Source organism: Theobroma cacao, chromosome 10, assembly GCF_053813885.1.
Source record: "Theobroma cacao isolate CCN51 chromosome 10, ASM5381388v1, whole genome shotgun sequence".
NCBI classification, from domain to species: domain Eukaryota; kingdom Viridiplantae; phylum Streptophyta; class Magnoliopsida; order Malvales; family Malvaceae; genus Theobroma; species Theobroma cacao.
Window position 1 is genome coordinate 1,484,737 of NC_142648.1, and position 12,682 is coordinate 1,497,418.

The 12,682-nt window shown below is 36.4% G+C and overlaps 1 protein-coding gene and 1 long non-coding RNA gene across 2 annotated transcripts; one reads left to right on the forward strand and one right to left on the reverse strand.

Annotated features, from left to right (window-relative positions):
- Positions 1 to 95: 95 nt before the first annotated feature.
- LOC18585965 (uncharacterized) lies at positions 96 to 1,269 on the reverse strand. Its single transcript, XR_001929676.2, has 2 exons — positions 832 to 1,269; positions 96 to 337 (listed from the first exon to the last, which is right to left on the reverse strand). It is a non-coding gene; the product is annotated as an uncharacterized LOC18585965 (long non-coding RNA).
- A 7,945-nt stretch (positions 1,270 to 9,214) lies between these two features.
- On the forward strand, positions 9,215 to 12,431 carry LOC18585966 (transcription factor MYB1-like). Its single transcript, XM_007009065.3, has 2 exons — positions 9,215 to 9,621; positions 11,280 to 12,431. Exons 1-2 carry the CDS (start codon positions 9,306 to 9,308, stop codon positions 12,209 to 12,211), a joined length of 1,248 nt encoding a protein of 415 aa, XP_007009127.3. The 5' UTR covers positions 9,215 to 9,305; the 3' UTR covers positions 12,212 to 12,431.
- Positions 12,432 to 12,682: the final 251 nt, after the last annotated feature.

Consider the following 12,682-nt stretch of genomic DNA (forward strand, 5'->3'; position numbering starts at 1 on the left):
GGGGGGGGGGGTTGGGTGGGTGAAGAAATTGTAGTCCAAGGCATGTACAAGTTATTGTCTTTGATTTCAGGCACTGTTTTATTCATAATGACTGTAAAAAATGATGATTAATTCATATGGACAGGGGCCATGCCTTCTTCCAAGAGACAAAACATATATTCACTCAACCAAACCTTAATCAATTTGCTTCAGATTACATGTTCTGATGAACCCAGGGGATTCTAAAAAGAACATGATGAGGAAACAAGATCCTTCTAAGCCTGCATGTTTTGGGGTCCTAGAGATGCAAATCTGTGGAAGATCCTGACAGGGTTATCATCATCTCACTTTCATGTTGCTGAGGAAAAAAATGAGAATAAGAAAAGAAAGCATGTTGCTTTTATAAAATAAGTGAAGAAAATCACAGTCATGACAACTGTGAACAACTACAGATAGCTTCTAACAATTTTTTTTTTGGGGTGGGGGGGGGGGGGGGGGGGGTGGGGGGGGGACCGATCTCCGTTATCTAGGGCCTAGCTATAAAAGAAATCAGATCCAATGTGTTCATCATCTAGGATTTTGGGTTTGAATGATGGATTTCATTGCTTTAACTTAAGCTTAATCAGTACATAGGGAAAAGAAAAGAAAAGGAGAGAAAAGAAGGAGAAGGTGTGTAACATATGCAATAAGGGGATGTTTCCCATAAAGCCAAGAAAAAGGAAGAAACCCCTACCAAAACCTAAGTGAAAACTCATGCAAGAAAAAGTTACAGAACATAGACAACAAAAGGTTTGGTTTCTTTGAAGACAAAGATATCTAAGTGATGAAGATATACATCAAAGTTGTTCATACCTGATTTTGGGACATGTTTTTTTTTGCATTGTTCTTCGTCTTCTCTGATGAGTTTCATATGGTCGAGTCATCATCGGATTCTCTTGTTGTTCAATGCATGGGGAAAGGGAAAGAGTGCACCACCATGTTCTTATATCTTTGAAAGCTAACCAAAGGAGAAATCCAAAGGGATAGCATGATCCAAAATTGTGAGAAAGAAGAAAGGGTTGAAAATAAAGGATCAATGCGATCCCTTTGGATGCCTCCTCTAGTACTTGGCAGTGTAAAAACCCGGCAGGCAGGCAGGCAGCTGCTCCTTCTTCTCCTCCTCCTCCTCTTCTCCCATCAAAGGCCTTCTGTCTTTCTTCTTTTCTCTTGTAGAGGAAAGTGGTTTGAGGGGGGAGGGAGCCTCCAATATAAAAGAGAAAGGCTAAGTGCTCAAAAAAAGACTAAAATTTTCCTTCTTTCTTTTTATTTTATTTTTGGGTATTAATTATATAATATAAAAAGTTAATTATCAAGAGAGAAAATGCAAAAAAAAAGTAGATATTTATTTAAATTGTAGACCCCAATCCCTAACCCAACCAGACACATGGAAAAGGTTTTTACTAGTAGTGGGTCAGCTATCCCTTCTTAGAAATTCCCAACAAGTTGGGTGGCAGTATTAATAATTTTTTTATTTTGTTGTTTGCTTATTTTAATGAAGGTTTTGTGGCCCATTCCATGTTCCCTCTGTCACACCAAACCCTTTTTATGCTTATTTTTCAAGGGATACATTCCCAATTTTTTTTAATAAAATCGTATTTTATTTATATCATATGATTAACAAAATTAAAATAAAAATACACACTATAGTAAGTATTAATTAAAAATTTGATCCCATAGCAAAATCCATGCGGTTTGTGGGATAGAGGCTTCTCTTCGATCAGCATATGGTCAAAGATGCATATGATATTTGAGGCTCTTTCGGCAGATGTATTGATTAATTTAATTGGGGTCTGCCATGGATTCTTTTTTAATTGTTTTCTTTGAAAGCAAAAGATTTCCCTTTGTTGCCTTTTATTGCTTGAGCAGATGTTTTAATTGCCTTCCAATTTGGTATATGTGAAACAAACAACCTTTTCCTCATAGGAAAAACCATATATATATATATATATATATATTTATATAAGGGTTTTAATCAAATCACCCTCACCCCACTAGCATGGATATGAAAGATGATAGCATGAAGATTAGGTAGAGGCAAAGAAACCAAAGCTGCAATGGAAGAGAGGGTCTGAAGTTTTTCACCATTATGTATCATCATTTGTATTCATTCAGGCTTGGGTTTTCAACATGGTATAAGGTCTGAGTTGATTTTTGACCTTGATTATTAGTGATAAGTGATTATAAACTGACACGTAGGGTAGGATCTTAATCCATATGCATGTACATGGCCTGGAAAGATTAATTTTTCCATGTAGTTTTCACCAAATCCTATAGCCTATAAGGCAGTTTCTTTTCTTGATTCTTGTATGTGCAATGAGGCAATAACTTATGTCATGTTTTACCTTTTCTGTCAGTTTTCTACTTTTTATTTTTCCCAGCCTTATCATTTCTAGTTTCCTCCTAACCAGAGAGTGAAAGAAGCTAGTTCAATTTCCATTCTGATGATTTGAGTTATCCATGTGGATGTAACATTTTTCTCTGTTCTCTGGAGCCTGAAGCCTTAGCCTAAATATTGTAGGAGAGAAACAAATATTGTAAGCTGCTGCCCTGCAACAAAAGCATGGTTCCTCAAGAACCAATATGAGCCATTGGATAGGGCAAATCAATCTTTGAAGGTCTCTCCAGTTGACCTCTCTCCCAGATCATGATGTATGGTGCTAGATCTTGTCCACACTAGTGAAGCATAAATGGACCACATGGCAAAGTGCAGGCTTTTTCTCCATGGTGCTATGAAGACCCCACCACCCAAAAAAATATATATTTTTACTCTCTTCACACACACAAATATATAGTGGGAAGAAGGCTGGGTAGGGTGGGTAAATATGGTTGGCTGATACTGTCTGATCGTGATATGAAAGTAGGGTTTTTGGTTGCATCTTGGTTTGTGTCCATCACAGGAGGGTGCACCTCTGAGGACATATGTCCCTTCTTTGAAGGACATAAATTTCATCCCCACCCAGCCTTTGTTACCCATCTGGCAGAGCAAAGGACCTTGGATGAACACTGCCATATTGCTGCATATTTTGTACACGTACCTATATGAACTATATGAGTTAGTGTAAAGCTTGTATATAAGCACTGTTTAAAGATAGTTAGGATATTATTTTTTTAAAAAAATGTACATTAATTTAAACATCACCTTAACTGATATCATTAAAAGCGAATTAACATTTCTCTCTGTATATATATGTATCAGTATAAATCTTTCCACACATGAATTCAACTGATAGCTAGTGCCTATACTTCCCACACACACACACAGTTCATTCATGTTTGGATTGCACTGTGTTAGAATAGACTCTTCAGTTCCGTTGGCACTCATGATAACATGATATAACATTATTAAGTCACCTATACCTTTACTGGATTTTAGTGAACAAAGAAACTTCACTAATTATTACATGAATTAACTTTGAGTGTACTGTCTGAATTGTTTTAATCCAAATTAATATCAGGTGAGTTTTAATCAGGTATTGATTTAAATGTAGAGAGAGTTTATTTCTTGGCACTGATTCCTTTCCTAAAATAGCTCCACATGTATAATCAATAGAATTTCCATGCTACCAAACACATACATATGCATCCAAATTAACTTTCTGGATCATCAAGCATGAAATGTTTAGAGTTTTTAACCTTATAATATGTTATTTTCTTGGTGGGTTTTTGGCAATTTTGAATATTCTTCTGCCTTTTCATTCATTTGCAATTATCATTTGGTGGTCCTACTGCTACTAACCCTTGCAACTATTCCTTTATTGGATGTTTGAAGGCTTGGACCACAAATGGCTGGCATCATTATTCTTTCTAAGATGAAAGAAAGAAAAATAAATTTTTTCCAGTGCTTTTCTGACCCTTAATTTGAACCAGGAGATGTAGCAAAATAATAATAAATCATAAATGCTAAGATAGATACAAATGAATGATCCCCTTTGTCATGTCTTTCCTTGAGAGCTGCCACCACCTTTTATTTTCCATGGAAGTCTAGCTATAGATAAGAGTTGTACCGGACTTTTTACTCTCTGCATGCTCAGAAATTATATCTTCTTGGTTGTTTGAACCAAAGGTTCGACCTGGTTGGCACAGACTACCTACTTAGCCTAGAATCAAGCTTTTTTTTTCTTTATATGATATATTTTAATATGGCAATTTAATTGTTCAATTTTTCAAGTTAATTTCTGGTAATTTTTTTTTGCTAAACATATAAGAAAAACCCGAATTTTAAATTTTATTTTTTTAAAAAAAGCCTAATTATTAGAATTTAGATTTCGCACAACGTTATGGTACAGTGTGGTGGGGGAATTAGGATTTCAATGCGGTGGAAATCTTCTCATCGCACTACTTGCTACTGCTGAAGGACACTTAAATCTAGTCTTGCTATTATTGTTTATGTAATAAGATTAGTCTTAAGAGATTAGGATCACTGTTGAAGGAAATTTATTTAAAAAAATGAAAAGAAACGCATGCAATTATCAAAATGGAAAATGAAATTCTCCAATGGAACCCACAAGGGGACGTTGTTTCAATTTGACTAGCTAAGGAATGATAAACCCTAAATATCATCTGATAAAAAGGTGTTTATAAATGATCAGGTATCAAAGGTACACATTGTTGCTTTTCTCAGTGGCACATGGACTTTCAATGTCACATGGATCTCACTTAGGAGAGGGGGGGTCTTCACACAAGGACAATTCAATTAGTGCTAAGGGACACTCCCCCCTACCCCACCCTTCTCTTCTCCTATAGCCCCAACTTGGTTTGCACAATGAAATGTTTGTAGCTTTCAATTTGGTGTTGTGTCAGAAAGTGGGACATTGAGTGTCTGATAAGAAATTAGGGTTTTGGGACCCTCATCATATACAAAAAGGATTAAGGGTCTTATAAACAAAACTAAATTTGAAAATTTTTTTGAAGCCTGATGACCCTAGTTGTCATTATCCATCATTTTGAAGCTTGGGTTCTCTATTTTTTTTTTTTTTTATATTCTTCATATGTTTTCTGATATAGGGCTTGGGGTCATCATGATGTTGCCTATGGCAACATGGGATTAAATGCTTTCTCTAGTTTCTCTCCAAACTTTTCTTTGAATGTTTCCATGTTTTTCTTTTCATGGGGTCAATTCTCTCCCAAGCAATTCCCAATCTTATCCATTAATAAATCAATAAGCTGCATGCAAATTGTAAATATTTTTTCTTTTTTGAGAAATAAATACAGATATTGACGGTGTCAACTAATGTAGTTGATAAAGTTCTTTAACGATTAATTGGTTGATTACAAATATCTTTTTCAATAAAAATTAGAATTCGTTGTGAAAATTTTTTATTTTTATTATAATTTTTTTCTCTTTATTTTCTTACTCAATTCCCATTAAAGAAGAAGATAAAAACCCAATACTAAGTAAAACATTCTCCCATGTCATTGGTGTAAGGAAAACTCTCTCAGAATGTTCTTCCTCACTTTATTGCTTAAACAAATGGGTGCAAATCCGAGTCATGTCAAGGAGATCCCACGCCATGAATTCTCAGCCCTTCGTTTGCCATGCTATGGCGAATTAAAACCATGTGTGTGTGTATATATATATATATATATATATATATATATATATATATATATATATATATATATATATATATATATATATATTCTTTTGCGGGGTTTTCATGTCTGTCTAGAAGCAGCCATTGGCCCTCAACGATCTTCACACACGCCTACTTTGATTTGTGTGGTGCTTTTCAATTTTTCCTAAGTTAAAATTTTTCCTTTCGAATTTTTGTGAGGCAAACAAAGAGAGATGGAAAGAACTTGGTCCATGGCACTTTGGTTGGTTGGAAAACCATGCATCACACCACCACTATCTCTTTTGCTCCTTTGTCATCCTGTTTTTCTCTATGTGATTTCCATGGGATCTATCACCCATCAACTTCTCTTTTCTTTTCTTTTCCAGCTTTTAACCAAAAGCTCTTGGGGAAAAACATGTTATGCTAGGAAATCTGATGATAGAAAATATGGGGAGAGGTCTGCCACACAAAATTTGAAGGGATATGGGACCATTGGAAAGAAGGGAATATATGTCAATATTTGCCTATAACAGGCTAGTCTTCATATACCAGAAACAAAAATGTTCCAAATTGAAGGTATGCTGTGATAGAAACACCTCATCGCAAGCAATATTTGGATGAATCCCCCTACTTTTGAGACCCCCAATAGAAAAAATAATGGTTTTCGTATATGTTCAATAATTGGTTTTTTGCATTGGTATAAATGACAAAAGGATCAGAAAGTACTGTTAGTTTTATAGGCGAAACATTCTTTTCGATTATTGTTCATCAAACGAATCTATTTTTCCCTGTCATGATCTTACATTGTTTGTGGCCTGATTCTTCAAAAACAAAAGCAGCTTTACATCTGAGCAATAGGGAGAGGAATCCTGGTTCAGGAATACTGCTCCACTCTCCATCCTTGTGGCTTTCAACCCAAGGTCATGAACATTTTTCACAGCTAGCTATGAATGTCTTAATCTGTATGTCTGGCTTTGCGCGATCATTGCAGCTGATTTGGGGACTCTTATGTTTTCTTTGCTGTGCCTTCATTGCCCTCTCAGATGTCATTCCAAAGGGTTCTTTATCAATCAATTAAATCACAATTATTAGCACTGTAAAATGATTGATCACGCAGGTAATAAATTAGAGTTAGCATGCAGCTGGCAGTTCTTTGCTGAGTACATGCTAACAGGATTCTTAAGCAATAAGCTTGGTTAAACATAAGCTTGGCACCTTTCCCTATAAGTAATCAGACAGGGAAAGACAATCTAACAACTGATTACTCAAAGCTTCACCAGGTAAATTACATTCACTTTCTTTATTAAAAAAATGAAAGAGACCCCCACAATTTCATGTCTGCAATTTCAAGCTAAACAAGATAAGCTAGTTGCCCCATTTTGGGGGGAGCAAGGAAGTGAAAAAGAAAGGCAATGACAAGTACTTTTGAATTATTTGGTGTATTTTTTTTTCCATGCAGTTAACTTTTATAGGTGAATGGTATAGTAAACAAATTAATGATGCCATGGGAAGTGAAACCAGAAACCATGGGAGTTGATACTGGATTGATTCTTTTGCTACTCTCTTTTACACTTATTACAGTAAGAAAAATATTTATAGTTGAGCAATGTACATCAATACATTGAATCTCCCCATTAATTGCATGGCTCCTTGATTCTGCTACCTGATAAGCAATGCCACAGCACTGCCACCCTCTACACCACAGTACCATAAGCTACAGCAGCCATCCAGCCACCCACCAAACACTGCCCACTGCTAACACAGGTATGGTGGATTGTTTAAACTGCAAGGTGTACTAGTAGGAGCTCTGATACATAGCCCTCAACTGTCAGCTGTATGTATCGGTTACTGTGGTTTCACAATTACTTTGAAATTTATGGTGTTAGGTTAATTAGAGGAAGATTTGAAATGAAAAGGTCAAAGATTATTAGGAACAGATCCCAAACTTGATTAAAGGGAATGTTTGTGAGATTTCAATGGAGGTGTGCAATTATGCTTTTCCAATGATTATAAGTCAACTTATGCAAATTAAATGTTTTAATTGCTGTGGGGTGCACTCATCATTAAAAGCTTACTCAGAATCAATTCTGTTAAATGATCTGGAATATATATAGTTTCTGGAGTACTTGGTTGGTGGAATCATCATTACTCATGCAAGAACATTTTTTATATCATGATCCCACCATCAAGTATGAACATGCCTTCTTCCCCTTTTTTTGCTTACTTCTTGTTTTAAAACAAATTGAGGTCTGTCAATAGGTAGGGAAAAGGAAAAGAAAAGGGATCATTTTAGAAAAAGAAAAAAAGAAAACCCCAAGAAAGGTAAGGGGGGGGACCCTTCCAAAGATTGCAAATCTGTCAACTCTTCATTTGATTTACAGGGCTATGTTTCAGATTCTCTTGGGTTTGATTAGCAATAGAAAATTGAAGCCCTAAGTAAGGATGATGGATGAATAGAAAATTTTTTTTCTTGATCAAATGAATTTTATTAGGTATCAAGAAGTGATACACGTAATCCAATTTATCTTAAAAATTATTAGGTTTGAGTTTAATTTCGAAACAAAGTAAAGATTTAATGAGTTATAAGAAAAAACATACAAATTCGTCCAAATACGTCACCTCCTACCATAGTGCATAAAACATTAAGATTTTGTCTGCTTCAAATTAGGTAGGTGAGTACTAAAATGAAATTGTCGAGGTTAACTATGTACTTAAAAAATCTGAATTAGTATTAAAAATTCAAAATTCGAAATTGTCCTAGCATCTTATAAACTAAAAATACTCTTGGTTTTTAACTTATTTACAATCTTTACCCTTATAAGTTATTAGACCGATTTCGACCTCAAATATTCGACCTCCATAGAATTGCCCAAAGTATACACCAACTTAATGTTTTGGTAAAAAAAGAGAGAATATACTCCCTCTGTCTATATTTTTTTGTTTTGTCTCTTTTTTTTTTTGAAATGTACTTTTAAAATAAAATATTTTTCTTTTTTTGACACCTCAGTATTTTAATATAAAATACATAAAAATTAAAAAAATTATCTTAATTTTCATAAAAATAAAACAAAAACAATATTTAAAGACTAAAAGAGTATAATTGATTAATTGGTTTGGTTCAACTCATATTTTAGTTATGATTATTGACTTATTATACATGATAGATTAGGCCCATTGGGCCAGCAAAAATATAATATATCCCATTACTTTAAGTATGGTTTAAGGCCATAAGCCCAAGGCTCAATTACAAATCAAAGCCCAACATTTATAGCCCATCAAGGCCCAACTAAGTGAAGGGCAAAAAGGTAATTATGGAAACACAAGTCTGCTTCGTTCAACTTCGAAAGTTGAAATCTGAAAGGCGGTTTATTTGGCGGGTCTGGCCCACCAAATAACCGAACCCCACTTCTCCAAACTACCCCAAACGTTTTTCAATTTTTACGACCAAAGCCCATGTACCAAACACCCTAGTGTAAGGGCGAAAACGTCATTAGGGACCAACCACCCGGGCCCCAGTGAAACGAAGTCAACGGAAGTCAAAAAACAACACCGAAATAATAACAAACCATCACCGTTTTGAAGCGGGAAAGAAGGGACATAGCGGTCATTTTAGAGAAAGAACACCGAAGAATTTGCCCTTTAAGAGTAGAAATCATGTTGCAGTTGGGCAGGTAGGTAACAATAGAAGTAAGGGAAAAAGAAGGGAAAAAAAACTGAAAAAACCAAAAAAAAATGAAAGGGGAAGAGAAAGAGAGTAACTGCCAGGACTCACCGGCGGTTGGGGGTAGCTGTTCCGGAGGTGGTGGGGATGAGTTGGAGTTGATTGTAGCTGAGTCGGAACTCGCTGGCGGCGGTTCTGGGGGTAACAGTAGAGTGAAAGGACCGTGGTCGCCGGAGGAAGACGCGGTGTTGAGTAGACTGGTGGCGAAGTTTGGGGCGAGGAATTGGAGTTTGATCGCACGAGGAATTCCGGGTCGGTCTGGGAAATCGTGTCGGCTTCGTTGGTGTAACCAGCTTGACCCTTGCCTTAAGCGCAAACCTTTCACTGGTAAAGTTGTTTACTTTTCTTTTCTTTTTTGGTTTTTTGGTCTATTTTTTAAAATGGGGATTTGGGTTTTGATTGTTCTCAAATGGGTAGTTGTTGGTTTCTTGTTTGAGGCTTTTTTGTTATTTTTGTTATTTTTTTGGTGTTTTGGTTGGTTGGAGAGTGTGAAGTGAAGGTTTTTCTTTTTGTTGATTTGAGTTAGTGAAAAAGATTGTTTGTTCCCCTGTTTCCTATATGGAGTAGTGTTGATGCTTATTGGTTTGGAATTAGTTGGTTTTGATAAATGCTGTAAATCTTCCAAGTATTATTTTTGTTTCCTAATGTTCCAAATTTTGTAGGCTGTTACATTGTGTTGCAAAGGTTTAATTTTTAACTTTCTTTTTGCTTGCCAAGAAGAGGGGGTTTGGTTGTCCAATGCTTTTTTGGAGTTTAATCCTTGAGAGAGGTTTCTGTCCATTTTATTCTCCATGTGAGTGAATGAAAATGGAATAGACAAGCCCATGACTGAATTTAGGAAGACCGGGCTTGCAGTGATAGTAACAAATGAAACATGACGAGAAGTCCATTGGGGTCAAGCATATACAAAGGACTGAGATGATAACTAGGGATACTTTTGGAGTCGTTTGAACTGTGTTCTTTAAACTGCCCCCATTTGTTTCTTCGAAGGAAATTAAATTCTAGAGTCTGATATCTACTGCTTAGTGGATATTTTGTGTGTCATTGACACATTAATTCAGCAAAAAGCCTAATAAGTAGATGATAGGAAGCATGTGCAAGGATGCCCATTATGTAGAAAATGACTGCTATTCATGTCTAACGTTCATAGTTTTGAAGTCTCTGTCCATCAACTGCCTCTCCTTTCCCTTCTCTTTCATAACATATATATATATAGGTGCTATTGGAAATGAGTTAAAGCTGTGAATATTTGATGAGAAAACTACGAAAGGTGATGATGCCCCATCCACTCCCATCCCCCCCAAAAGATCGTTCCAGGTTATTGAGTGTCATATCTACATTTTGGAGAGAAGTTTTATTTTACTTATTAATTATTTCTGGATAGCAGAGACTCAAGTCAGAATGCCAGTTCATTTTATTTGTAACCCTATTCTGCCTTTTGTTGTACTTAGAACGATCTTAGTGCCAGAGTTCTGTGGGCTGGATGACTGTATGGGACCTTTAGCTGGAGCTATATTAGTGTAAATAATCACGTAGAATGGAATATAAGCAGTGGGATAGTTATCCTGTTTCAAGGCTATTTCACTTAACTGTTAAACTTTAGTGGTATGCTCCATAATCCAACATCTTTACAGTCTAATGAAACTAATGTTTGTGGTCAATGTTATAATATTTTCCTGAAAGAAGTATGATTTATGAAGTTTTTTAAATTGCAAAAGAGATCTTTTGAGAGGATGGCTTTCTCTCTCCTTTTGTTTCTTTCACTTTTTTGTTATTTTCAACTGGCAATTGATCCATGTTAATCCTCATATCATGCAATTCAAGAGTTCCCGTTTTGAGGTGAGTCAGAGGTCTCCACTTTGCTGTCATTGTGTAGCTGTCAGAAAAGATGGCCTTGATGTTTATAAAGAATTCAATTTCTCATGATATCGCTGATATGCAAACTCACTGACATTGATAAACATCTAATACGTAAACCTCTGCAGATGAGGAGGATCGTATCATAATTTCAGCTCATGCAATCCACGGCAACAAGTGGGCTTCAATTGCAAAGCTCCTGCCAGGTAGAACTGATAATGCAATTAAGAACCATTGGAATTCTACATTAAGACGCCGATGCATGGAGCTAGGTAGGTTTAAACCAGAACCTGCTGACATGATGGAAGATGGCAGCCTTGAGAGAACAAAAGCATCCTCAGAAGAGACACTATCGGTTGGAGATATAAACTCCTTCAAGCATTTTGAAGGAAGAGATGTCGTGATGGATGATAGACCCAACTTGCAAGTAGACAAACCACCAATAAAAGAGGATCAATCTGCTGCTGAACCAAAGGACCATCCTACTCTTTGTCGTCCCGTTGCCCGTGTTAGTGCATTCAGCGTTTATAACCCTCCAAGCAATTCTAGAACTGAATCTGGGATGTCAAGTACAATCCTTATGCAAGGGCCTCTGGCTCATGCTTCCAGATCAGACTGGGGAGTTGGCAAAATCCTAGAAGATCTTTGCAGTGAACCTGTCATTCCTTTGTGTTGTGGGTTTGGTTGCTGCTCAACTCCTTGTGGGGGTCATTCTCAAAGTTCATTGTTGGGGCCTGAGTTTGTTGACTATGAGGAGCCCCCTGCCTTTTCAAGCCATGAGTTAATCTCCATAGCAACTGATTTGAATAATATTGCATGGATAAAGAGTGGCCTTGAGAACAGTTGCGTTAGGATACCAAGCAACACAGCAGGTCAGAGACTGCCTCAGGGGGCCACTTCTAGCATGCAAATAGGGATATCAGATCTATATGTAAAGAGTGACCATATGCGCTTTGATGATGGACGGAGCAAGTTGACAGGCATGACGGCGGAAGTTATACCAACTCAGATGCCTAAACAAACTTTTACAGTGCGATCTGAAGTGGAGGGTTTGAGCTAAAACTAATGGCTAGTTTTTTTTTTTCCTGTCGTTTTTTTCATATTGGAGGGTATAGAATGGAGTATTGTTTTGGTTTTCTTTTTGATTATGCAAAACTCAATATTCGATCTTATGAGGAGGTTACTTACCTCTAGCAAAGAGATCATGAATTTTGGTTAGCATATAGATGTAAAATATGTTGAGAATTTATCCTGTCAAGGAATGCAATATGTTCACATCAGCTGTCAGTTTGTCACCACATTTACACTTAGTCGATTAAAACATGCCTTTTGATTATAATTTAGGGTTGATCCCTGTTAGTGGTTAAAGCTTGTTGTGATGAAAACGGATAGATCTGTGGCCGTTATAGTTACCCAGAGAACTTGTTTGGAGGATTGCAAAAAATAAACTAGTTTGGAGGATTGCAAAAAATAATCTTAATTGGGTCTCTTCTCCAGCATAGGTCTGATGCATAAGAATTGCTGTTTGTAT

Coding starts and splice junctions, on each gene's coding strand:
- LOC18585966 (XM_007009065.3), top strand. CDS start 9,306: ATGAAAGGGGAAGAGAAAGAGAGTAACTGCCAGGACTCACCGGCGGTT. Junction 9,622..11,279: donor TAAGCGCAAACCTTTCACTG/GTAAAGTTGTTT, acceptor AAACCTCTGCAG/ATGAGGAGGATCGTATCATA.